Genomic DNA, 26731 nt, shown 5'->3' on the forward strand with positions numbered 1-26731 from the left:
AGGCGGGGTCACCAGATCCCTCCAACCCGGGCCCCTCCAGGCGCCGGGGACGCTGACGCTCGCGCTCTTCCTCTCTCGCCTCCCCTCCCCACCTCTCCCCTCCTTCGTCCAGTCCCTCCCCCAGCCTCGGCGCAGGGGGGCCGGGCTTGGCTCCGCGAGGCCAGTGCATTCCAGAGAGCCCAGCGAGCTAGAGCAACAAAGGAGCCGGGTCGTCGGCAGGGAGAGTTCGGGGGGCTGCGGCGCGCTGGGGCGAAGGTGGCTGCTGGGCCACGGGCTGGCGCGGGGGCGGAGCCGGAGCTGCACTCGCACCCCCGGCCCGCGTCTGGCCTCCCTCGCGGGGCGGGGAGTTGGCTTTAATGGTGGGAGAGGGAATGGGGCTGGGGATTGGGGGCCCAGGAGGCCCCCAGGGCTGAAGACAACTTGGATTGCGAGGCGAGGGCTTGGGGAGTCGTGCATCCCGGTCCGGGCCTCCGCAGCCCAACATGGGCCCCGGGTTCCAAAGTTTGCGAAGTTGGGCGCCGAGGGGCCGGGGCGCGCGGAGCGTCCGGGGGGGCCCGGGCCCGGATTCTCTGGGAGCACAGGACGCCTGAGCCGCCTCCGCGGCCGCCGGGGTCGTGCGTGTGGCCAGGGGGCTCCGAGGAGCGGGTGGGGGCGCCGGGGCTTTTGCTGAGTTGGCGGGGTTGGCCATGGCCGCTGCCCGCCCCGCGCGGGGGCCGGAGCTCCCGCTCCTGGGGCTGCTGCTGCTGCTGCTGCTGCTGCTGCTGGGGGGCCCGGGCCGGGGGTCGGCCTCGAGCGGGAACGCGACCGGGCCTGGGCCTCGGAGCGCGGGCGGGAGCGCGAGGAGGAGTGCGGCGGTGACCGGCCCTCCGCCGCCGCTGAGCCACTGCGGCCGGGCTGCCCCCTGCGAGCCGCTGCGCTACAACGTTTGCCTGGGCTCGGCGCTGCCCTACGGGGCCACCTCCACACTGCTGGCGGGAGACTCGGACTCCCAGGAGGAAGCGCACGGCAAGCTCGTGCTCTGGTCGGGTAAGTGCGGCGGAGCGGGGTCTGGGGGGCGGGAGGTGCTGCGGTTAGATTGGGCACCCTTGGAAAGAACAGGCTCAGGCCTGAGTTTAGGAGAGGGCGGGGACAGCACCCTGGAGAGTTGGAGGGACAGAGCCCGAAACTTTGGGGGCAGGTTACGTGCAGAATGGGACCCTCGGTCGTGGGAAAAGGAGGGCAAGGAAGTTGACGAAGCGGGTCACAAAGGGCCTGAGCTGGTGGGTGAGCAAAGGATGGCGGGGATGAGGGGCCCGTGAGGAGGTGGCTCTAAGCCACGGGAAAAGACATTTTGTAAGAAGAGGAGATGCTCCACCTAGTCTGGAAGCAGGGTGCCGGGGGATTCAAGGAGGTGTTCCAGACCCTGGGGAAATTGGAGTTGGAGAGGAAAAGGGGAGGGATGACGGTGGAAGAGGTTTAGGCATTTGGAGGGAAGGGTAGGGGGACAAGATCGAGTGACGTTTTGAAGGAAAAGAAACCTCCCTAGTGACGAATTATTAAAAGGTAACCTGAAAGTTCTGGAAATCTTGATTTGGGAGACAGGAAGGAAGCCTAGAGAACTGTGATCTTGTCTGGCTTTCACAGGAGATTTCATTCAGTTTGTGCATCTGAAAAACGGGCACTCTGACGCATGCAGGAGGTTATGAAGGAATAAGACCTTTCTAACAATTATTTGTGTGTTCTTTGGAAATTTGGTTACCGAGGTTGGTCAGGGCTGTGGAAGGACGCTTAAGTCTGGAGTATTGAGAGCCTGTGGACACTTCCATGGTGGTTTGAAGTCCCAGAGCCCCCTCACTGGAGTGGCAGAGTCTGAAAAACTGCACACTGAACCCAAATGTCCTTCCTTAGCAGTGTGGAGTATACTCTCTCCCCACGTGTCACTTTTCTAGATGAGGCCTGGAGAGTGCTGTGGAAGGGAGCTGGCCTTATCAGCCCTCACTTCTAGCCAGCGTGATTCTAAAACTATCCTTGGAAAAAGAAAAGAAAACCAGGAGCCAGGAGCAGAACTGGGAGCCTCCCTCCTTTGACAGGGCTGGGGTATCCCATGTCTTAGCTCTGCCCAGGGGGCTGGTGAGGACCCTAATGTAGGGAGTGTATGTAGGCCGCCTGTCACTAACAAGTTCTCGGCCTTTGTCAGATGTTGGACAAGGCCATAAGGTTCCTGGCTTGGTTCAGATGCTGGAGGAGGAACTTGGAGAATGGTATCCATGGTACCCATGAGGTAGAGCCACATCCTTTGTGGGGATCAGGTTCTAAAGTCAGCACAGCACGTTAGACAGAAATCGTGTGTAATCAACAGTGGCTTTGAAAACTCTGCAGATTACCATAGTGTAAGGTCGATGTGGTTTTGCATATATACACCTTTTATGATGTTTGCATAAATGTGTTACATGTATACTCATATATAAGAATGGGTATACACAGAAGATAATAATTGTAATTTTAAAGTTACATTCATGCAAAAGACTGAAAGAATAATAATAATAATAATAAAAAGACCACCAAAGTAAGATTAAGAGAGGTTGCTTTGAGCACCACCGGAAATGAGACTTGAGTTTAGGAGCCAGCTGTGTGGAAAGTCCAAATCTCTCAGCACTAGAATCTCACCGATTCTGAGTTGCTCATGCTGTCAGAGGATAATCTTTCTGTCCTTCTCTTTATTGATTTTGCAAGGACCCATGGTTTAATTTTCCCAAGTTAAATGCATGTTTGATGTTGCCTCTGTGTAGTTACCATCAGATCAAGGAGGAAGGGTATGAACCTCTTTCCAGCCCATACTCTTGAGAGCAGCTGCTGAGCAGACAGAAGTAGTTTAAGCTGGAACATGTATGAATTAATACCATCTGCTGGTTGTGCAGGTTGAAATCTCACTATCTGTGTCTTTTGGCAGGGCAGGGTCCTACAGAGACGCCAGCACTGAGCCCACCACCGTTAGTTCCATTAGTTCACTATGAGTTCTTCTCTGCCACCAACCACCATCCCTCAGCTCATTCCTGTTTCCATATGTGTTCTGGTCGCACTCTTTCCTGCTTGGGACTTGCAAGTGGGGCAGAAGCAGGTGTTGGCTTGAGCTGGGTAATGAGTAGGTAGAGTGAACCCGAGCCTCGTGTGAGAATCACAGCCAGGTCAGCTGGTAGCCTCTGGCAAGTGATTTATCGTGTCCTGAGTTAATGATCTTGATTTTGCATTAGACAGGGTCAGTGTTACCTGGCTCTTAGGGGTGTTTTTGTGGGTGAAGGATGAAGATGATCTAGGTTGTCTTTATCGGTAAACTCTTGAAGGTAGGAACTGGGTCTTCACTTTTTTTCAAAACCTCCAAGTACTGAGTACACAGCCATGCTTCTATTCATGCATTCAGTTATGTATTGAATGTTTGCTGTATGTCACATGCTGGGCATGTAAGGATGAAGAATACAGACATGATCCTCCGTCATCAAGAAGAAGACAGGCTGGGCGTGGTGCTCACACCTGTAATCTCAGCACTTTGGGAGGCCGGGGTGGGAAAATTGCTCAATCCCAGGAGTTTAAGACCAGCCTGAGACCTTGCCTCTAAAAAAAAAAAAAGAGGAAGACAGATAATTCAACAGGCTTTGGAAATACCTGTGAAAGGTACTGTGGCATTTTAGGGTGCTGAAAAAGCGCAAAGGACCCAAGGAACATCCCCAGAAGAACTGGCATTTAACCCATAACTTGACACATAAGCAGGAATTGCCTGGCCGAGGGAGAGTTGAGGTGTGAAGGGATAGGAAGAGGAAATAGCATGTACAAAGGTGTAGAGGTAGGAGGGCTTGGTGCTTTTAAAGAAAGTATAAGAGTTGCAGTAGAACTGGATCAAAGCATGTGAGGGGTGGAATTGTGAGAGATAAGACCTAAAGAATTAGAAAATTAAAGGATTTATACCTCATATTAAGTTTGGATGTTATCCAAACTTATGATAAGGAGCCATTGAAAGATTTTAAGCAAGGGAGAGATGTAATTGTCTTTGCATTTTAGCTGGATCTCTTTGGGTGTAGTGTGAAGAAGCCATAGGAGCAGGGAAAGCCTGAAGCCTGGCTTCTTGAACAGAGGATGTTGAAGTACCCCAAGTAAGAGACGATGGTGGTCGGGACTGGGTAACAGGACAGAGGGAGTAGGCAGATCCCACTAACTTCCAGAGATAGTGCTCATAGGGCACTGATGAGTTAGATGTGGAGCCTCAGTGAGCGGGAGGCCTCAGGTTTCAGGCTTGGATGGAAGGTGGTGCCATTCCCTTTCACTAAGATAGAGAATGCTAGAGGAGGAAGAAGTTTAGGCAGGAGGTGTGGCTTTGATTTTGGCCGTGTGAATTAGAGATGCTCATTGGACATCTATGTGGAGATTCTCGGCAGATCTGGAAATACGAATTGCTGGAGAGCGGTGGCCACTGTGTGCTTCCTTGGCCCTGACTACTAAGGCTTTGGAAGGATGCCATTGACTGAGGAAGTTTATAGCTCAGGTTGGTCCAATTTCTAGGTCTGCATAGACCTCAGGTCTTTCCTCTGTCTTTCATCTCTCTGGCCTCAGGCTTCTTCAGTCACTTAGCATCTCTCCCCTTTACAGCTGGAAATGCCTCCTCCCGAACATTCCAAGCTGACCAGACAAACATAATGTCCAGGCCGTGGTCCACCTTAGGCCAAACCTGGTTTAGTAAGTGGGGCAAAAAAGCAGAGAGGCCTGCACCTGGCAGTGGCGATAGGTCCCTGAGAGCCAGCACGTAGCCTCCTTAACCACTGCTGTGCTCTTTGTGGTACATAAGTGTGTGGCCCTGTCATCATGCCCAGGTGCAGGTAAGTAGGAGAGAGACAAAGGCTGGGAGGAATTTCTTGTTTGCTGCTCATATGTTGAATTGCGGGCTGAGAGGAGGAATGTTTTCGGTGATGGTGGGTTATTTTCAGGGACGGATCAGGAAGAATTTCCTTAAAGCTGTTCCCAAACTTGGCTGATAATCAGAGTCAGTTAAAAAGATATATATGGCCGGGCATGGTGGCTGATGCCTGTAATCCCAGCACTTTGGGAGGCCGAGACGGGTGGATCACGAGGTCAGGAGATTGAGACCATCCTGGCTAACACGGTGAAACCCCGTCTCTACTAAAAATACAAAAAAAAATTAGTCTGGCTGGTGGCGGGCGCCTGTAGTCCCAGCTACTCGGGAGGCTGAGGCAGGAGAATGGCAGGAGAATGGCGGGAACCCAGGAGGCGGAGCTTGCAGTGAGCCAAGATCGCGCCACTGCACTCCAGCCAGGGCGACAGAGCGAGACTCCTTCTCAAAAAAAAAAAGATATATATGTATAGGCTGGGTGCAGTGGCTCACACCTGTAATCTCAGCACTTTGGGAGGTTGAGGCGGGAGGATTGCTTGAAGCCAGGAGTTCGAGACCAGCCTGGGCAACAAAGTGAGACCCCCCCCATCTCTAAAAAAAAAAAAAATTAGCTGGGCATGTTGGCACACACCTGTGGTCCCAGCTACACTGGAGGCTGAGGCAAAAGGATCGCTTGAACCCAAGAGGTTGAGGCTGCAGTGAGCCATGATCACACCACTGCCCTCCAGACTGGGCAACAGAGCAAGACCCTGTCTCAAAAATACATACATATATATAGATACGTCTGTATGTATACACACACACATACATGTATAGGGAAAATATAAAATACAGAAAAACATACATGGACCTAAGTCTTTTTTTTTAGTTAGCTTTAATTAATTATTTGAGAAATGGGGTGTTGCTGTGTGCCCAGGCTGGAGGGCAGTGGCTATTCAGAGGCTCACTCATTGTGCACATAGTGCTTATGGTGCCTGGAATAGCTGGCACTACAGGCATGTGTTCTGTGCCAGCCCAAGTCTTCAATTTTGCTTCAGATCTTTAACTTTTTAATTGTGAAATAGAACATGTATGCAGAAAACTGCATAAAACACAGAGGTACTGAATAACAAATAATTATAAAGTGACATCTGGGTCAATAACTAGAACATGGTCAGACCCCAGAAGCTCCCTCTGTGTCTTGTCTAGTCACATCCTCCTCCCCTTGCTCAAGAGGTTTTCAGTAATCACTTTTTTTCTCTATGGTTTTACCTCCTAGTTTTGGAATCCATAAGCAGTATATTTCAGCTTTTCATGTTTCTGAACTCTGTTCAAATGGAATTTGTACAAAATAATATGCTGTGCATATTATTTCTTGCTTCTTTTACTTTACAGTATTATGTAAGATTCATCCATGTTACTGCAGCTTATTTCTTTTTTGTTTGTTTATTTGTTTGTTTTTGTTTTTTGAGACAGTCTCACTCTGTCACCTAGGCTAGAGTGCAGTGGCACGATCTCGGCTCACTACAACCTCCACCTCCTGGGTTCAAACAATTCTCCTGCCTCTGCCTCCCAAGTAGCTGGGACCATAGGTGCACGCCACTGTGCCTGGCTAATTTTTGTATTTTTTAGTAGAGACAGGGTTTTGCCATGTTGGTCAGGCTGGCCTCAAACTCCTGACTTAAGGTGAGCCACCTGCCTCATACTGCAGCTTATTTCTTCATTGCTGAATAATATTCCATTATATGAGTATACCCCCAATTGTTTACCCATTTTATTGTCATTTCAAGTTTTTGCCCACTGCGAATAACATTGCTGTGAGTAGTCTCTCATGTATATCCTGGTACAACTGGCACAAGTTTCTCCAGGTATACGCTGAAGAAGTAGAATTGCTAGATAATAAGGCGCACATACTTTAGGCTTTTGCCAAACCATTTTTCAAAGTGGTTGTACCAACTTATACTCCCACTAGCTAGTAGAAAGTCAACATTGGTTCACATGATTCCCAACACTTGGTATTATCAGCCTTTTACATTTTTGCCAATCTAGTGGCTATATTGTAGCATATATTTGTGGTTTTAATTTGCACTTCCCTGATTACTAGTAAAGTTAAATGCCTTTTTAAATGCTTACTGGCCATTAGGATTTCTGCTTTTGGGAAGTGTCTGTTCAAATCTTTGACATATTTTTCTATAGGGGCTACCTGTCATTTTTGTAAGATTTGTAGGAGTTCTTTATATATGCTAGATATGAGTATATAGGATTATGAAGGAAATCAATTATATTGACATAATAGTTATCAAATATAAAAATGCAAGTATGTGGGCTTATTTATTTATACAATAAATAAGGTCTGGTGCAGGTGTAATAACAACTATAATATCAAAGTGATTATAAGCATTGACATTATTTCAAGATATCTGCAACAAAAATATCTGGTTTCCACTTGTGACAAAGCCACAGGTACTATTAACATTATGTACTGTGGGCCAGGTGTGGTGGCTCCCAGCACTTTGGGAGGCCAAAGCGGGCAGATTACGAGGTCAGGAGATCGAGACCATCCTGGCTAACACAGTGAAACCCCATCTCTACTAAAAATACAAAAAATTAGCCGGGCGCGGTGGCGGGCGCCTGTAGTCCCAGCTACTCAGGAGGCTGAGGCAGGAGAATGGCGTGAACCCGGGAGGCGGAGCTTGCAGTGAGCCAAGATCGTGCCACTGCACTCTAGCCTGGGTGACAGAGCAAGACTCCCTCTCAAAAAAAAAAAAAAAAAAAAAAAAAGAAAAAAAAATTATGTACTGTGATGTGTTGCTTACATTCATAATTGGAGGAAGGGCCAATTTTAGTTAGGTGTAATGTTTTTCCCATTGAAATTCATGGACCTCTGAATTTTTCCAAGAATCCTTTGTGAACCATAGGGTAAGAATGTTACTTACAGAATATTACTATCTAGTAGAGAGTTTGAGCTATTCTTGTTTGTGTGTGTGTGTGTGTTTTAATAGAGACAGGGTCTGACCGTATTGTCCAGGCTGGTCTTGAACTCCTGGGCTCAAGCGATCCTCCTGCCTTGGCCTCCCAAAATGCTCCTTTGTGTTTTAATATAAAAATACTTGGTGATTTTTTATTGGGATTGCATTGACTGTATAGATTAACTTGGAAAAAAAAAGAGACATCTTTACAATACTGAGTCTTCCAAACATTGAACATTTATATATTTCTATCTATTTAGATTTTTCATTTTCTCAATATTCTGCACAGATTTAAATACTTATTATTTGTTAGACATTCCTAGGTACTTGATATTTTTGATGCTGTTGTAAATGATGCCCTTAACATTAATTTCACTTTGTTTGTTGCTGACATATAGAAATAAAACTGGCTGAGCACGGTGGCTCACACCTGTAATCCCAGCACTTTGGGAGGCCGAGGTCGGGGGGATCACGAGGTCCGGAGATTGAGACCATCCTGGCTAACACGGTGAAACCCCGTCTCTACTAAAAATACAAAAAATTAGCCAGACATGGTGACGGGCGCCTGTAGTCCCAGCAACTCGGGAGGCTGAGGCAGGAGAACGGCGTGAACCTGGGAGGCGGAGCTTGCAGTGAGCCGAGACTGCACCAATGCACTCCAGCCTGGGCAATACAGTGAGACTCCATCTCAAAAAAAAAAGAAATAAAATTGATGCCTTTAACATTTATTTCACTTTGTTATTGATATATAGAAATAAAATTGATTGTGAATTCAGTAAACTTGCTAAATTTATTCTATACACATAGTCATATAATTTGTGAGTAATGAGTTTTGTTTCTTTCTTTCCAAGTCTTATACGTTTTATTTATCTTTATTGCTTTACTGAAGGCTTCCAGTACCTTGTTAAATAGACAAAACATCTTAATTCTTGACTTTTCTGGATTCTAAAAAGAAAGCTTTTCTACATTTCACCATTAAATTTGATGTTTGGTATCGGTTTTTTATAGTTAATTACATTTTATCAGATTAAGAACGTTTTCTCTTATTTCTAATTTGCTGATTATTCTTTTGATCATAGATGGATGTTGAATTTTATCAACTTTTTTTTTTTTTTTTTTTTTTTGGAGATGAAGTGTCACTCTGTCACCCAGGCTGGAGTGCAGTGATGCAATCTCGGCTTACTGCAACCTCCGCCTCCTGGGTTCAAGCGATTCTCCTGCCTCAGCCTCCCAAGTATCTGGGACTACAGGCGTGTGCCACCACACCCAGCTAATTTTTTTATTTTTAGTAGAGACAGGGTTTCACCATGTTAGCCAGGTCAATTTCCTGACCTCGTGATCCGCCTGCCTCAGCCTCCCAAAATGCTAGGATTACAGGTGTGAGCCACTGCGCCTGGCTGAATTTTATCAACTTTTTTTTGCACCCATTGAGATGATCATATGATTTTTTTCTCCTTTAACCTGTTAATGTAGTAAATTGCATTGATTGAATTTTCTAATATGAAACCAGCCTTAGAACAGTGGTACTTGACTAGTCATCAGAATCACACGAATAAAAAGTCTTTTTAAAAGTCTAGATCAGCCGGGTGTGGTAACACCTGTATTCCTTTCTCTTTTTGTTTCATAGTTTATTAAAATAAAAGAAGTAAAATAATACAGATAAAGCTGATATCCCCTCTCTTTCCCTTTTCAGCTTCATATCCTTCTTTTCTCTTTGGAAATCTTACCCATCCTAGTAATTTGTGTATTTCTTTATTTTGTTTTTAAGCTCAAGCTTTTTTGTTTGTTTGTTTTTGTTTTTTTGTAGAGATGGGGTTTGGCCATATTGCCCAGGTTGGTCTCGAACTCCTGAACTTAAGTGATCCACCCACCTTGGGCCTCCCAAAATGCTAGGATTATAGGCGTGAGCCACCATATCCAGCCTTAAGCTTAATTACTTTTAAAAAATAGGTTGTACATGTACATGACACAGAATTCAAAAGGAACAAGTTAAGACCTACTTCTGCATTTAGCTACCCATTTTTCCTCTGCAGAAGTAACCACCAACACTGGTTTTTGTGTCCTTTTGGAAATATGCGACATCTGTCCAGATGTAGATGTGCTCTTAGTCTCTCCTCTACCGCCCAACTAGTACCATGCTCTACAGACTGCTCTCCATCCTCTACCGCCCAACTAGTACCATGCTCTACAGACTGCTCTCCACTCAACTGAGTCCATGTAACATTACAACATTGGACATCAGTCCATTTCAATGCACATGCTGTCATGCACCCCATAAGGAGATTTTAGTTAACAATGGACCACATGTGATGGTGTTCCCTTAAGATTATAATACCACATTTTTACTGTAGCCTTTCAATGTTTAGATATGTTTAGATACACCGATACTCACCGTTGTGTTACAGTTGCCTGCAGTATTCAGTATAGCAACATGCTGTACAGGTTTACAGCCTGGGAGCCATAGGTTATACTGTGTCGCCTAGGTGTGCAGTAGGCTATACCATCCAGGTTTGTGTAAGTTACACTCTGTGATGTTCACACGAAGATGACATTGCCTGATGACACATTTCTCAGAAGATATCCTCATTGTTAAGCAACACGTGACTATAGCTCAACCCTGAATAGTGTTCTATTATAATGGTGTATGTTATTTTACTTGGTTGGTCTCCTATTGATGGATATGGATTCAAGCTGTTTCTACTTTTTTGCTATTACAAAACAGTGCTGCAATGAATAATCTATATTATCTCTGGGAACATGTGAAGTAGAAGTACTAGTATAAAGATTTGGTAGATAATGCCAAAGTGATCTTCACAAGTGTTTACTAATTTTTATTCCTATCAACAAATATAAAAGTGCCAGTTTCTCCCCACACTCTTTATAGTACAGTATTTTCTTTTCTTTTCTTTTCTTTTCTTTTTTTTTTTTTTTTTTTTTTTGAGATGGAGTTTTGTTCTGTCACCCAGACTGGAGTGCAATGGCGATCTCGGCTCACTACAACGTCCGCCTCCTGGATTCAACCAATTCTCCTGCCTCAGCCTCCCAAGAAGCTGGGATTACAGGCGCCCACCACCACACCTAGCTAATGTTTGTAGTTTTTTAGTAGAGACAGGTTTTCACCATGTTGGCCAGGCTTGTGTAGAACTCCTGACCTCAGGTGATTCAGCTGCCCAAACTGTTGAGCCACCATCACGCCCAGCCTTCTTTATGTTTTTAAAGGCCATTAAATGGCCTTGAGTCCAGGAGTTTAAGACCAGCCTGAGCAACAAGGTGAAACCTTGTCTCTACAGAAAATACAAAAATTCGCCAGGTGTGGTGGTGTGAGCCTGTAGTCTTTGCTACTCAGGAGGTTGAGGTGGGAGGATTAACTGAGCCTGGGGAGCTCAAGGCTGCAGTGAGCCATGATTATGCCACTGCACTCCAGCCTGGGCAACAGTGTGAGACCTCATCTCAAAAAAATAAAAAAAAAAAACACAAAGAGATGTTCGACCTCACTTTTAATGATACAAATGTGGCCAGGCGCGGTGGCTCACGCTTGTAGTCCCAGCACTTTGGGAGGCCGAGGCGGGCGGATCACAAGGTCAGGAGATCGAGACCACGGTGAAACCCCATCTCTACTAAAAATACAAAAAAATTAGCCGGGAGTGGTGGTGGGTGCCTGTAGTCCCAGCTACTCGGAGAGGCTGAGGCAGGAGAATGGCCTGAACCCGGGAGGCGGAGCTTGCAGTGAGCCGAGATTGCGCAACTGCACTCCAGCCTGGGCGACAGAGCAAGACTCCTTCTCAAAAAAAAAAAAAAAAAAAAAAAAATACAAATGTGGAATAAATTACAACGAAATATTCTTTTTTTAAACTTTTATACTTTTTATCACTTAGTGACAAAGATCAAAACATTTGAAAATGTGATCTGTTATTTGTCTTTAGCCTATGTGTCTATAGAATTATGCAATTTTTACTGATTTGGAGGAGCTTTGTGCATTATAAGGAAATTAGCTCTTGTGATAAGTATTGAAAATACATTTTTTCAGTGTCTTACTTTTCTTACAATTTTTGTATCGATTTTTCTGAAGTCTTTTGTTTAAATCTTTTATTTCATGATGTGTAGGCTTTGTATCATTCAGAAGGCCTTCACCACTCCAAGGTTTAAAAAATCATTTCCTGGCCGGGCGTGGTGGGTCACCCCTGTAAACCCAGCACTTTGGGAGGCCAAGGCGGGTGGATCACGAGGTCAGGAGATTGAGACCATCCTGGCCAACATGGTGAAACCTCGTCTCTACTAAAAATACAAAAAAAAATATTAGCCGGGCATGGTGGCGGGCGCCTGTAGTCCCAGCTACTCGGGAGGCTGAGGCAGGAGAATGGTGTGAACCCAGGAGGTGGAGCTTGCAGTGAGCCGAGATTATGTCACTGCACTCCAGCCTGGGCGACAGAGCAAGACTCCATCTCAAAAAAAAAAAAAAAAAATCATTTCCCATCTTTTCTTCTAAAACTTTAATTTTTAGAAAAACAATGTAGTCATTTTTTATCCATCTGGACTTTTATGTAAGAAATGGGGTAAAGCTCCACCTTATTTTTTCCCTAGATAATTTCTCAGTTGTCCTTTAAGATTTATTTAATAATCTCTTTTTTCCTGGGGAGTTTTATTTTTAAGGTATGAAACAATATTCATAATGAGGGAAAAAAAGGAAAACAAATTACACATTTTTAAAACCTGATTGTTACCACAGATATAAAAAGATTGAGAAAAATTACAGGTTTTTGTTGTTGTTGTTGTTTGTTTGTTTGTTTTAATGAGTCTTGCTCTATCACCCAGGCTGGAGTACACTGGCGTGATCTTGACTCACTGCAACCTCTACCTCCTGGGTTCAAGCAGTTCTTCTGCCTCAGCCTCCCAAGTAGCTGGGACTACAGGCATGGACCACCACCACGCCTGGTTAATTTTTATATTTTTTAGTAGAGATAGGGTTTCACCATGTTGGCCAGGCTGGTCTCAAACTCCCGACCTCAAGTGATCTGCCTGCCTCAGCCTCTCAAAGTGCTGGGATTACAGGCATGAGCTACCGCACCTGGCTGACACAACCTTTATTTTTTTTTATTTTTCGAGTCGGGGTCTTGCTCTGTCGCCTAGGCTGGAGTGCAGTGGTGCCATCTCCGCTCACTGCAACCTCTGCCTCCCGGGTTCAAGTGATTCTCCTGCCTCAGCCTCCTGAGAAGCTGGGATTGCAGGCATGCACCACCACATCCAGCTAATTTTTGTATTTTTAGTAGAGACAGGGTTTCGCCATGTTGGCCAGGCTGATCTCGGACTCCTGACCTCGTGATCCACCCGCCTCAGCCTCCCAGAGTTCTGGGATTACAGGCTTGAGCCACCATGCCCAGCCAACACAACCTTTTTATTAACTGCCTGATGTTTCTCTAAAGCATTTTACTCCAGAGAGGTACCCCCATTTTAAATATACTGTGCAATAAAAGTAAACATCCAGTAAAATTGACTTTTTCTTTGTTGTACAGTTCTAAGTTTAGACAAATGCATAGACTTATGTAACCAGCCACCACATTCAATTCAAGATAGAGAATCGTCCTTTAACCCCCATATATTCTCTCATGCTACTATTTTGTAGGCAAATCCTGCCCTCACCCCAATCCCTGGCACCCACTGCTCTGTTTTCTACAAGTACCCATGTGCTCGGAATTTCTGGTGACTGTTTTTAGGTTTTTGTTTTTGAGGCACAGTCTCATTCTGTTGCCCAGGCTGGAGTGCAGTGGCACCATCTCAGCCCACCGCAACCTCCACCTCCTAGGTTCAAACGATTCTCTTGCCTCAGCCTCCCGAGTAGCTGGGATTACAGGCATGTACCACCATGACTGGCTAATTTTTGTGTTTTTAGTAGAGATGGGGTTTCACCTTGTTGGCCAGGCTGGTCTTGAACTCCTAGCCTCAGGTGATCTGCCCGCCTTGGCCTCCCGAAGTGCTGTGATTACAGGTGTGAGCCACTGCGCCTGGCCAACTGGTGACTGAATTGAGTCAAGTGGGAACTGTTGCCTGAGGACATTGCTTCTTAACTGGCAGGAACTTGCTCTGCACTCTGGAATATACTCTGAAGGCTGGGAGCAGCCACAGGCCTCAGACAAATAATCACAAGAGCTAACATTTCCTGAGCGCTTACTACATGACAGGTACTGTGCCAAGGGCATTTAAAGCATTATAACACTTTTCACAGCAGTTCCATAAGGTAAATCTATCATCCCTATTTTACAGATGAGGCAACTGAGGCTAAAGATAAAGTACTTTGCCCAAGATCCTACAGCCAGGAAAGAGTGGAGCCAAGATTTGGACCCAGGCTGGGCAATTGCCATGCACATGCCCCTTACCCCTCTACTATATTGCCTTCCCCCAAAAAGAGTGGTTACCTGTCTCTACCACCCCCAGCCTGGAAATGTGACTGGCACCCTTGTTGGCTCTCACATCCTCATATTCTCTCCTAATGCAACTTCTTGCTTGGGAAATAGATACTGCTGAAGCAGAGTTGATTGAGGAAGGGCTTCTGTGATGGGCAGGCGGAGGACTAGGCTGGGGATGGGTGCTGGGAGATTGCCGCCTGTTTCTGTCTTGCTGACAACATTTTTCCCCTCTCCGCACTGGACAGAGCGTCTTCTGTTCCTCTCCATCTGACTTCCTGCTTCCTCCTCTGGCTTTGGAGTGCCTGGCTCCTCTGACTACCTCTTCTTAAGCCCCCATCTCTTCTCTCTCTCACTCCGCTTGGTAAGAGGAACAAGGGTTCTGGGGTCTGGGCAAAGGGAAACATCTCCTGGTTCTAGCAAATGGGCCCCGTGAGGGTTGGGTGCACCCCTGAAAAGGTAAATCCACCCCGGGGAGCTCTACCAGAGGCATTACCACTCCCTGGCAGGGCATCTGGAAGTGGCAGTTCTTTTCTTAAAACTTAAATGATAGTGAGCATACAGAATAGCGCACAGACCATGAGCTTGGTTTCCACAAGGTGAATACACTCATGTAACCAGTATCAGATCGGGAGATAGAACATTCCCAACAGCCCATGTAACCAGTACCAGATCAAGAAATAAAACATTCCCAGCAGCCCAGAGGTTCCTCTCCAGGCTCTCTTCTAGTCACCGTCCCTAGAGTAGAGGGCTGGGGCATTTTTGTTTGTCACAATCACTTCTGGGTTCTACTGGCATTGAGTTGGCAGAGTCTAGTGTCTGCAATGCATAGGAGAGTCCTACAGTATAAAGAACTGTCCTGCCCAGATGCACTGTTGAGAAACACTGTACATGCCAGGTCTGACCAGTGATGGGCTGCAGTGTGGCAAAGGCCTGGAGGACAGGGGTGAAGCTGTGTCTGTGGGTCAGAGTGAGGAGGGGCCTTCACTGCGATGCTGTTGCCACCCCCAGGCCTCCGGAATGCCCCCCGCTGCTGGGCAGTGATCCAGCCCCTGCTGTGTGCCGTATATATGCCCAAGTGTGAGAATGATCGGGTGGAGCTGCCCAGCCGCACCCTCTGCCAGGCCACCCGAGGCCCCTGTGCCATCGTGGAGAGGGAGCGGGGCTGGCCTGACTTCCTGCGCTGCACTCCTGACCGCTTCCCTGAAGGCTGCACGGTGAGTGCTCTGTGAGACAAGGTCCAGGCTCTCTGGGTTGGGCAGGACCGGGTATAGGGCAGGGTCCAGTGGGGAGCAGGGGATCCCAGAGCTTTGTCTCCTGGAGACCCTGAGCCTACAGCCATGGGGTCAACAGGCCACAAACTCAAACTGCAGCTCACTGGCTGGATCCGTCTATTAGGGATTCTCTGTTTATTTATCAATGATCACATGTTCAGCAAAATGTTTTGAGCACTGGCTCTGTTGGGTGTTGTGGTGTTACGGGCATCATGGATGACAGGAGCCTATCAGGAAGTTTCTCATGTATGTTGGGAGTTAAGCACGAGCATGTGAAACAGCTAGAGCCACCAAGACGGGACGTGAGCTAGTTCTGGGTGGTACAGGAGAGATCTTCAATGAAAATAATAACAGTAATAATGATGGTAATAATACTAATTAGTCGTGTTTACTATATGCCAAATACCATTATAATAAACTCACACCTATAATCCCAGCACTCTGGGAGGCTGAGGTGGGCAGATCACCTGAAGTCAGGAGTTCCAGACCAGCCTGGCCAACATGGCGAAACCCTGTCTCTACTAAAAATACAAACATAAGCCTGATGTCATGGCATGTGCCTGTAGTCCCAGCTACTCGGGAGGCTGAGACAAGAGAATCGCTTGAACCCAGGAGGTGGAAGTTGCAGTGAGCTGAGATGGTGCCACTGAACTCCAGCCTGGGCTACAGAGTGAGACTCTGTCTCAAAATAAATAAATAAATAAATAAATAAATAAATAAGCAAGCAAGCTGGCCAGACACAGTGGCTCACGCCTATAATCCCACCACTTTGGAAGGCCGAGGCGGGTGGATCACTTGATGAGGTCAGAAGTTCAAGACCAGCCTGACCAACATGGTGAAACTCTGTCTCTACTAAAAATGCAAAAAATTAGCCGGACATGGTGGTGGGCACTGTATTTCCAGCTACTTGGGAGGCTGAGGCAGGAGAATCGCTTGAACACGGGAGGCGGAGGTTGCAGTGAGCCGAGATTGTGCCATTGCACTCCAGCCTGGGCGACAGAGCCAGACTCTGTCTCTCTCTGTATATATATAAAATATATGTTTATTCATTTAACCCTTAAACCATACCATAAGGTAAGTACTACCATCTTAGAAATGGGGAAACTGGCCGGGCGCAGTGGCTCACGCCTGTAATCCCAGCACTTTGGGAGGCCGAGGCAGGTGGATCATGAGGTCAGGAGTTCAAGACCAGCCTGGCCAACCTGGTGAAACCCTGTCTCTACTAAAAATACAAAAATTAGCCAGGTGTGGTGGTGGGCGTCTGTAGTCCCAGCTACTCGGGAGGCTGAGGCAGGAGAAATGCTTGAACCCGGGAGGCAGAGGTTGCAGTGAGCTGAGATCACGTCATTGCACTCTAGCCTGGGTGACAGGGTGAGACTGTCTAAAAAAAGAAAGAAAGAAGTGGGGCAACTGAGGTACAGAGAGGCCAAATAATTTGCCAAGCCAGCCCTAGGATTCAGGTCCCAGAAGTGTATCTCCAGCCACCCTGCCATGCTACCTGGATACCTTTCCTTAAACAAGAGGCTCGCCCCTGAGCTGCCTTGACACCGTCTTTTCCCATCCCTGGTGCCAGAATGAGGTGCAGAACATCAAGTTCAACAGTTCAGGCCAGTGCGAAGTGCCCTTGGTTCGGACAGACAACCCCAAGAGCTGGTACGAGGACGTGGAGGGCTGCGGCATCCAGTGCCAGAACCCGCTCTTCACCGAGGCTGAGCACCAGGACATGCACAGCTACATCGCGGCCTTCGGGGCCGTCACGGGCCTCTGCACGCTCTTCACCCTGGTCAGCCGCGGGAGGGCAGGCCCGGGGTGCCCTCAGCCTGGAACATGGGAAGAGAGCCAGAGGGAATGGGGGCAAAGAGGTCTTGGTGGGGGTCCCCAGGGAAGGGTCATGATCAGACGTGTCTGGGGCTCAGTTGAGGGTGTCTGTGTCAGCAGAATAACCCTAACCTCGCAGAACGGCCCACTTCTCTCTTCTAGGCCACATTCGTGGCTGACTGGCGGAACTCGAATCGCTACCCTGCTGTTATTCTCTTCTACGTCAATGCGTGCTTCTTTGTGGGCAGCATTGGCTGGCTGGCCCAGTTCATGGATGGCGCCCGCCGGGAGATCGTCTGCCGTGCAGATGGCACCATGAGGCTTGGGGAGCCCACGTAAGTGTTTTGGGGACCCAGAGGTGAAGGTGCAGGGAGGAAGGCTGAAGTGTGCGTTTACCCCAAAGGGGGCAGGTGCGTGTAAAACCGAGATCCAGGGCAGGATCTGGCTCTGCCTTACTGCATACTGCACGCAAGGTCTCCAGTGTTAGGATCTTAGTTTCAGAATCAGGACCTTCATGGTTTGCATCTGCTCAAAGGGGCGGCTCCTAGAGCCTCCTCAGATCTGACCTGGGTCCTGTCTCCAAGTCCTGACTTCTGGGAACCTCCAGACCTCAGCAGCCAAGGGTCTGGGCACAGGGTGGGGAAACCAGGTAGAGGGAGTACAGAGTGACCGCCTCAAGTGATACCTCACCTCTCTGCACAGCTCCAATGAGACTCTGTCCTGTGTCATCATCTTTGTCATCGTGTACTACGCCCTGATGGCTGGTGTGGTTTGGTTTGTGGTCCTCACCTATGCCTGGCACACTTCCTTCAAAGCCCTGGGCACCACCTACCAGCCTCTCTCGGGCAAGACCTCCTACTTCCACCTGCTCACCTGGTCACTCCCCTTTGTCCTCACTGTGGCAATCCTTGCTGTGGCGCAGGTATAGTGACTGGTAGGGACGGGAGACCTGGATAGGGTGAGTTTGAGGGAGGGGGCCAGTAACCCACCTTCTCTCCCACCCCTTCCTGCCACAGGTGGATGGGGACTCTGTGAGTGGCATTTGTTTTGTGGGCTACAAGAACTACCGATACCGTGCGGGCTTCGTGCTGGCCCCAATCGGCCTGGTGCTCATCGTGGGAGGCTACTTCCTCATCCGAGGTGAGTGAAGACCAGGCCAGGACCAGTTGGGCAACAAAATGTACTAGGCACTTGCTGTGTGTAATTGGGAGCCGGGAGCTGCCAGCATGGCTGCCCCCATGCTGAGACCCCAGCTAGCTCCTATAGGGCCTTCACACAGAGTAGAAGGTGACCCTCTAGGCAGATGAAACACCGTGAGCACTTGCTGCGGGATAGCACCTTTGTACTGGCCAGAAAAAATCCATCCCTCTCTCCAGGGCCTTGGCCCAGGGCTCACAGCTTGTTTTTTTGTTTGTTTTTGTTTTTGAGACAGAGTCTGGCTCTGTTGCCCAGGCTGGAGTGCAGTGGCACAATCTTGGCTCACTGCAACCTTCACCTCCTGGGTTCAAGCGATTCTCCTGCCTCAGCCTCCCCCATAGCTGAAATTACACACACGCACCACCACGTCTGGCTAATTTTTGTATTTTTAGTGGAGACAGGGTTTCATCATGTTAGCCAGGCTGGTTTTGAACTCCTGACCTAAAGTGATCCACCACCTCAGCCTCCCAAAGTGCCAGGATTACAGGCATGAGCCACAGTGCCCAGCCTCACAGCTCGTTAGGTGAAGTTGGGCCAGGATCCAGCCCCAGTCAGCTCCTGGCCGGTGCACTTGTGTGATGAACACCCTGAGTAACCTACTCTGCCCACTTGGACCAACCTGGGTCCTTTGGCTATCTGTGTACACATTGATTCGATATGTACTGTCAATCTTCTGGAGCTTGGTTTTCATCTTTCTGCCCCCCAGCACACACAGCTCTCACAGCATGCACGGAATTAGTGGTCCCTAACTTTCCTGTCTCATGCTGCCATCCCACAGTAAGCCTCAGTATCTATTTAGCTCATTGTTGTTGGGTTTTCTTTGTAAACTTACAGTTTCCTCACCCTGAACTGCCAGCCTTCTGTTCAGTTGCCTCTTTCCCCTCTTTTTGGCATAGTGTCTGGGCCTCTGATTTGTGCTTCGTTAATCATGCTGTCCTGGTACGGTAATCACTAGCCACATGTTGAACTAGTCCAGGCAGGGTGCGGCGGCTCACTCCTGTAATCCCAGTACTTTGGGAGGCTGAGACGGACGGATCACTTGAGCTCAGGAGTTTGAGACCAGCCTGAACAACATAGTGAGACCCCATCTCTACAAAAAATACAAAAGTTGCCTGGGCAGGGTGGCACATGCCTCTGGTCCTAGCTATGTGAGAGGTTGAGGTGGGAGGCTTGCTTGAGCCCAGGAGGTTGAGGCTGCAGTGAGCCATGATCATGCCACTGCACTCCAGCCTGGGTGACAGAGTGAGACCCTGTCTCAAAGAAAACAAGACAACCACAAAAAGAAACAAGTCCAAATTGAGATGTGTTGTAAAATGTGAAAAACACACTGTATTAAAAAAAAAACAGCAGGAAAAAAATGTAAAATATCTCATTAATAATTTGTTACACGGATTACATGTTGAGATGATTTTATTTTGAATATATTAGGTTTGTAAAATATATTGATATTAGTTTTGCTTGTTTCTTTTAACTTTTTTTAAGTGGCCACTAGAAAATTTGCCATAGGTATGTGGCTCACATATTTCTATGGGAAGGCCGGCATGGTGGCTCACACCTGTAATCCCAGCACTTTGGGAGGCCAAGGTGGGCAGATCACCTGAGTTCAGGAGTTCAAGACTATCCTGGCCAACATGGTGAAACCCCATCTTTACAAAAATACAAAAATTAGCTGGCATGATGGCAGGTACCTGTGATCCCAGCTGCTCGGGAGGCTGAGGTGAGAGAATTGCTTGAACCCTGGAGGCGGAGTTTGCAATGAGCCGAGATTGTGCCATTGCACTCCAGCCTGGGCGACAGGGTTCCGTCTCAAAAAAAAAAATTATATTGGATAGCCCTGTTCTTGAGTCTGTTTTATGCCTTTCTCATCAAAATAGCTTTGATCTGCCCCCTTCCTCGGGGCAGCTGGGCCACGGCCAAGGCTCCCTCTTCTCAAGTGTCTGTCTAGGCTCTGCCCTCATCTTCCCAGTCCCTGGCAGACCTGCTACCAACTTCTCACCATTTCTCCAGTGTCTCTAGCTCCCCAGGCTTTCAATCAGCACAGGGGTAATCAGACTTGGGACTCCAGAGCCTTAGGACCCGCCTCCCACTCACCCATCCTTCCCAGCAGGGCAGCCTCACCCCTGCTAATGTCTGAGGTCCCCCTTCTGTTCAGGAGTCATGACTCTGTTCTCCATCAAGAGCAACCACCCCGGGCTGCTGAGTGAGAAGGCTGCCAGCAAGATCAACGAGACCATGCTGCGCCTGGGTGAGTGGCCCCAGGGGACTTCGGTCTGAGGTCCTGGCCAGCCCAACACTGCACCCTCCTGGGGCTATGCGACCGGCAGGATGCAGTAAGTCAGTGGGACAAGTTAGCCATGGGGACAAGGACAAGGGGTGTGTGTAGGTGGTAGTGGTAGTGGCAGCTCAAAAGAAGGGGGCCTACTCAGGGGGGAAGAATTCAATCAAGTTCATGCCGGGACTGGTTCTTCCTGCCCACTACGTCCCACGTGGGCCCTCCCACGGTTGCTTCAAGTGCCCTTCTTACTTTATTTTAGAGAAAGCAGTTCTTGGACTGAGCCTAGCATGAGTTCACCCCAGCCCCAGCTGGGTGAACTTGGAGGCCTCAGTGGGGCAGACTCCCTCCTCCCCACTGCTGCTGCGGGGCTGGGCTTCGTAACGTCCTGTCCTGCCCCTGTCCTCCACAGGCATTTTTGGCTTCCTGGCCTTTGGCTTTGTGCTCATTACCTTCAGCTGCCACTTCTACGACTTCTTCAACCAGGCTGAGTGGGAGCGCAGCTTCCGGGACTATGTGCTGTGAGTGAGGGGCATGGAGGCAGCAGTGTTGGGAGCTGGAGCCAAGGCCATAAGGACACCCACCTCCACCCACCAGGCAGCAGGGATTTTCCAGGTCCCTGCTGCACACAGCAGATTCAACGGATGGTGTCTGGGTGCATAAGGCATCAGTCTCTGTAGTTTCTCAAACGTGGCAAACAACCTTCGCATCCCTTCTCAGCCCTGCTCTTCCCTCTCCACCCCCTTGGTTGCCCGGCTGGTGCATGTGTGACTGTTAAGCAGCCAGTTCAGCTGCGTCTTCTCTGACCGACACTAAGTTGCCCTCTAATTCTGCGTGCTCTCCCGCAGAGCCTGCTGCAGATCCCGGCACAGGACTAGTTACCTCTCTGTGATAGGTTAATGACCTGCTAATGTCGGCTAGTTTTGCCTGTGCTTTTTTGTGTCATAATGAGGATGGATTGGAGAGAGTAAGACATCTCTACTGCTGAGAGAAGCACAGTACCCACTGTTACAAGGACAGTCGCTAAAATGGATGCTAGTCCAAGCCCTGACTGCCTCAGGCTCTTCCTTAAAGGTTCCGGCCTCCAGTCTGGGATGCTTTAAACCACAGTGATGCCTGAGTCTCTGCCCCAGAGATTCAGTTTAATTGTCTGGGGTGGGGCCCAGGCATCAGTAGCTATTAAAAGCTCCCCAGTTGATTCTAATGAGCACCCAGGGTTGAGATCAGTGCTGTGGGGCTCAGCCCTTTCTAAAGTTTTTGGATTGATTGTCTGAGTCTACCTCAGAAAACCCCACCTGTAGTCCCAGCTACTTGGGAGGCTGAAGCAGGAGATTGCCTGAGCCCAGGAGTTGGAAGCTGCAGTGGGCTGTGATCGCGCCACCGCACTCTAGCCTGGGTGACAGAGCAAGATCCTGTCTCAAAAAAAGAGAGAGGAAAAGAAAGGAAAGCCTCACCTGTCTACGTTCCCTCACTGTAGGTGTCAGGCCAATGTGACCATCGGGCTGCCCACCAAGCAGCCCATCCCTGACTGTGAGATCAAGAATCGCCCGAGCCTTCTGGTGGAGAAGATCAACCTGTTTGCCATGTTTGGAACTGGCATCGCCATGAGCACCTGGGTCTGGACCAAGGCCACGCTGCTCATCTGGAGGCGTACCTGGTGCAGGTGGGCGTGGCAGCCAGCTCCTCCTGCCCCGCCCGCCTCACCCTCAGCCTTGGGACCCCATCTTTAGGTTTCGTCGGGTCCTGCCTCTAGCACAGCCTTGGTCAGTGGTTCACTGCTGCCCTCTGGCGGCACCTCCTGTCCTTGGGTGGCCCAATGCCTGGGCCTGGCCAAGGGCAGAGTCAGCTGCCATCATCTTTTAAGAGCGGAGTGATTGGAGGGCTGGGCACACAGGAGCTCTGCATTCTGGCCCCACTTCTTTGCAGAGAAGGCCTCTACTCCTGAGTCCTTGAAGGACTTGAGGCCCTTGGGAGCCTCCTTCTCTGGAAAGAATGGCATTGCTGGCCCTTCCCAAGATTTGATGGGAAGTGGCAGCTTCTTCACGCTCCTTCCCTATCCCTTTTGCTCTCAGGTTGACTGGGCAGAGTGACGATGAGCCAAAGCGGATCAAGAAGAGCAAGATGATTGCCAAGGCCTTCTCCAAGCGGCACGAGCTCCTGCAGAACCCAGGCCAGGAGCTGTCCTTCAGCATGCACACCGTGTCCCATGACGGGCCCGTGGGTGAGCCTCACCCCTCCTCCACCGGAGCCGCCTGGCCCCGCGCTGCCCATGTGCTATTCTCTCCCAGCAGCTGGGGGCACACAGATTATTTGGAAGACCGACTGTGAGGAGCAAGGCACTCCCTCCATCACTCACACACCCATTCTTCCCCCGGCCCCTCCCACCCTCTGGGGGGGCTCTCCCCTCTCTGTTTCTGCCCCTGGGTCTGCTTGCCTGTGCTTGGGTTCCAAGAAGACTCCCCTGCCTCTCCCTTCTAAATTCTCCAGTTGCTATCCCTGGGCAAGAGTAAGTCAGGGTTCCGAGAACTGGATTTCTGGCCTCCAGTTAGGCCCTTTGGGGACCTGAGGCCCTTCTCTTCAGATTCTGAAGGGGTACAGATCACCATGGTTACAGGGTGAGCTTTCTCTGGTGAGCAGGAGGGACTGGCTTTGGGAAGATGAATGGCGCTGAGTATGGGAGGCACTGCCAGGGACCAGGAAGTCACTATTCCTTCTCCTTTCCTTCCTTCCATTCCCACAGCGGGCTTGGCCTTTGACCTCAATGAGCCCTCAGCTGATGTCTCCTCTGCCTGGGCCCAGCATGTCACCAAGATGGTGGCTCGGAGAGGAGCCATACTGCCCCAGGATATTTCTGTCACTCCTGTGGCAACTCCAGGTATGAGAGTTCAAGCTTCCGGAGGAAGGTGGGGGGGCACAGAGGCTGGGGGCTTCTGGGACTGGAGTACAGGGGGCTGTCGGAGGAGGAGGAAGAGGAAGTAAAGGCCCCAGAGGATGTGAAGAATGGGGCTGAGGCTCTAAGGGCCTAGAGACCTGGGCCCCAGAACTAAGAGATTAAGTGCTCCCAGGGGAGCAGGGGTGGCATGGACAGAGCCAGGGCCCCAGGCTCGTGTTCTCTCTCCACCTATCAGTGCCCCCAGAGGAACAAGCCAACCTGTGGCTGGTTGAGGCAGAGATCTCCCCAGAACTGCAGAAGCGCCTGGGCCGGAAGAAGAAGAGAAGGAAGAGGAAGAAGGAGGTGTGCCCGCTGGTGCCACCCCCTGAGCTTCACCCCCCTGCCCCTGCCCCCAGTACCATTCCTCGACTGCCTCAGCTGCCCCGGCAGAAATGCCTGGTGGCTGCAGGTGCCTGGGGAGCTGGGGACTCTTGCCAACAGGGAGCGTGGACCCTGGTCTCCAACCCATTCTGCCCAGAGCCCAGTCCCCCTCAGGATCCATTTCTGCCCAGTGCACCGGCCCCCATGGCATGGGCTCATGGCTGCCGACAGGGCCTGGGGCCCATTCACTCCCGCACCAACCTGATGGACGCAGAACTCATGGATGCAGACTCGGACTTCTGAGCCTGCAGAGCGGGACCTGGGACAGGAAAGAGAGGAACCAATACCTTCAAGGCTCTTCTTCCTCACCGAGCATGCTTCCCTAGGATCCTGTCTTCCAGAGAACCTGTGGGCTGACTGCCCTCCCATCAGAGTTCTGGATGTCTGGCTCAAAGCAGCAGGACTGTGGGAAAGAGCCTAACATCTCCACGGGGAGCCCTCACCCCAGGGACAGGGCCCTGGAGCTCAGGGTCCTTGTTTCTGCCCCATCAGCTGCAGCCTGGTTGGCAGCATCTGCTCCATCGGGGCAGGGGGTATGCAGAGCTTGTGGTGGGGCAGGAATGGTGGAGGCAGAGGTGACAGTTCCAAGAGTAGGCTGTGGTGGCCAGGGAGGCAGCCTAGCCCGTGTCTGGCAGATGAGGGCTGGCTGCCGTTTTCTGGGCTGATGGGTGCCCTTTCCTGGCAATCTCAGTCCAAAAGTGTTGTGTCATTAGTCCTTTGTCTAAGTAGGGTCAGTGTGCCCTATTCCTCTCCCAGGTGTTTGTGGGGCTGGAAGGACCTGCTCCCACAGGGGCCATGTCCTCTCTTAATAGGTGGCCCTACCCCAAACCCATCTTTTGTTCTCCTGTATCCTCCTTCTCCTGTTCCATTTCAGTTCAGTTTCAGAGGTGCCAACCTCTTCACATTTCCTTTTTGTTGATGAGGACCCAAAGCTGCTGCACACACTCACCTCCAACCCCCTCCCCACGCTGCTGGGCCCCATCTCCACAGGAGAGACTGGTTTAGCTCTAGGGCCTCAGCCTGGAGTGGGATAGGAGCAGTGAGTGATAAGGCCTCTAAAAGATGCATCATCTCTTCCTCACACCCATTCAGTGAGGGATGGGTCCTCTAGACTTGAGGGGCTACCCTGGGAAGCTGCTGTAGCTTCAGCCAGGCAAGAAAGCTTCCTTCAACCTGCATAGCCGGTGGGTGAGGAGATGCCCACCTTCCATAGCCTCCAACCATGTTCCCAAGGCCCCACTTTCAAGAATTAGCAGGAAGCCATAGATGCTGGCTGGGTTCCAGGTTATGGGGAGAAGAAATACAGTCAATAAAAGGTTTTTGTATAAACTCTTGGTGTGTTTTTCCTTTTTTTTCTTTTTCTTTTTCTTTCTTTTTTCTTTTTAATTGAGATAAAAGTCTCACTCTATCCCCCAGGCTGGAGTGCAGTGGCATGATATTGGCTCACTGCAACCTCCGTCTCCTGGCTTCAAGCAATTCTCCTGCCTCAGCCTCCTGAGTAGCTGGGATTACAGGTGCCTGCCACCACACTCAGCTAATTTTTGTATTTTTAGTAGAGACGGGGTTTCACCATGTTGGCCAGGCTGGTCTCGAACTCCTGACCTCAAGTGATCCACCCACCTCAGGCTCCAAAGGGCTGGGATTACAGGCGTGGGCCACCGCGCCCAGCTAGTGCATTCTTTCTTCTGTGGGCTCGGATCCCGGCCTCCTTACCTTGTCTTGGTCCTGATCTTTTTTGTCTTCCACATCTTCCTAAGGCTGCTCTGAAAGGCCAAGAGCTTGGTGCTAATGTGGCCACGGCTGACAGTCAGATGTCAGGCTGATGGCGCCCTCATGTGTTGGCTGTCCGCCTGAGCCAGTCGGCTCTATATGAACAAAAGCTCTTCTGTGACCACAGCTGCCTCGCTGAGCACCGATCACAAGATAATTGAGCACAGGCGTGCAGCTTCCCCTCGGGTGATGGTGTCTCCCTGATGGGAGTGGAGATGGGCAGGGCTCCTCGAGGCATTCCTGGACCTCATCTCTGGGGGCCTCTTTCTTCTACCAGGTACGTCCGTCCATCGTCGGGCTAGGCGCATTCTGATCCACAGCTTCCTACCCTGGCCAGTCAGGGAAGCCTGTTAGCCCTACTTCCTCCAATGAGATAATCAGTAGAAGACAGAACTGGGGTGCAAGGGCTCAGGATTATGAGAGAAGGAGGTCTGTGTAGCAAAGGGGCTGGTGCCCACAGACTTGGCGAGTATTGTGGAGTATAGACCAGGCTTGTTTGGGGAGTACTCTTTTTTGTTGTTGAAATAGAGTCTCGCTCTATTGCCCAGGCTGGAGTGCAGTGGCGCAATCTCAGCTCACCGCAACCTCTGCCTCCTGGGTTCAAGCGTTTCTCCTGCCTCAGCCTCCCGAGTAGCTGGGATTACAGATGTGCGCCACCATGCCCAGCTAATTTTTGTGGGTTTTGTGTTTGAGTTTTTTTATTTAATTTATTTATTTATTTGTTTTGAGAATGAGCCTCGCTCGTCGCCCAGGCTGGAGTGCAGTGGTGCCATCTCAGCTCACTGCAACCTCTGCCTCCCTGGTTCAAGCGATTCTCCTGCCTCAGCCCCCCAAGTAGCTGGGATTTCAGGCGTGCACTACCACA

The 26731-nt window shown here is 49.7% G+C and overlaps 1 protein-coding gene across 5 annotated transcripts; it reads left to right on the forward strand.

Moving 5' to 3' along the window:
• Window positions 1–679: 679 nt before the first annotated feature.
• SMO (smoothened, frizzled class receptor) lies at window positions 680–25425 on the forward strand. 5 transcript variants are annotated; one of them, XM_063641610.1, is made up of 13 exons: window positions 930–1026; window positions 4407–4513; window positions 15234–15439; window positions 17070–17279; window positions 17477–17649; window positions 18017–18236; window positions 18331–18454; window positions 20664–20756; window positions 21196–21304; window positions 22261–22446; window positions 22856–23004; window positions 23524–23658; window positions 23912–25425. In XM_063641610.1, exons 2-13 carry the CDS (start codon window positions 4483–4485, stop codon window positions 24337–24339), a joined length of 2064 nt encoding a protein of 687 aa, XP_063497680.1. In that variant the 5' UTR covers window positions 930–1026; window positions 4407–4482; the 3' UTR covers window positions 24340–25425. The 5 variants fall into 5 exon arrangements, with proteins under 5 accessions (XP_055139933.1, XP_063497680.1, XP_063497682.1 ...); XM_063641612.1 differs by lacking the exon at window positions 4407–4513 and adding an exon at window positions 14471–14586 and having other exon boundaries at window positions 968–1026; XM_055283958.2 differs by lacking the exon at window positions 4407–4513 and having other exon boundaries at window positions 680–1026.
• Window positions 25426–26731: the final 1306 nt, after the last annotated feature.

Source organism: Symphalangus syndactylus, chromosome 6, assembly GCF_028878055.3.
Source record: "Symphalangus syndactylus isolate Jambi chromosome 6, NHGRI_mSymSyn1-v2.1_pri, whole genome shotgun sequence".
Taxonomy (NCBI): Eukaryota; Metazoa; Chordata; class Mammalia; order Primates; family Hylobatidae; genus Symphalangus; species Symphalangus syndactylus.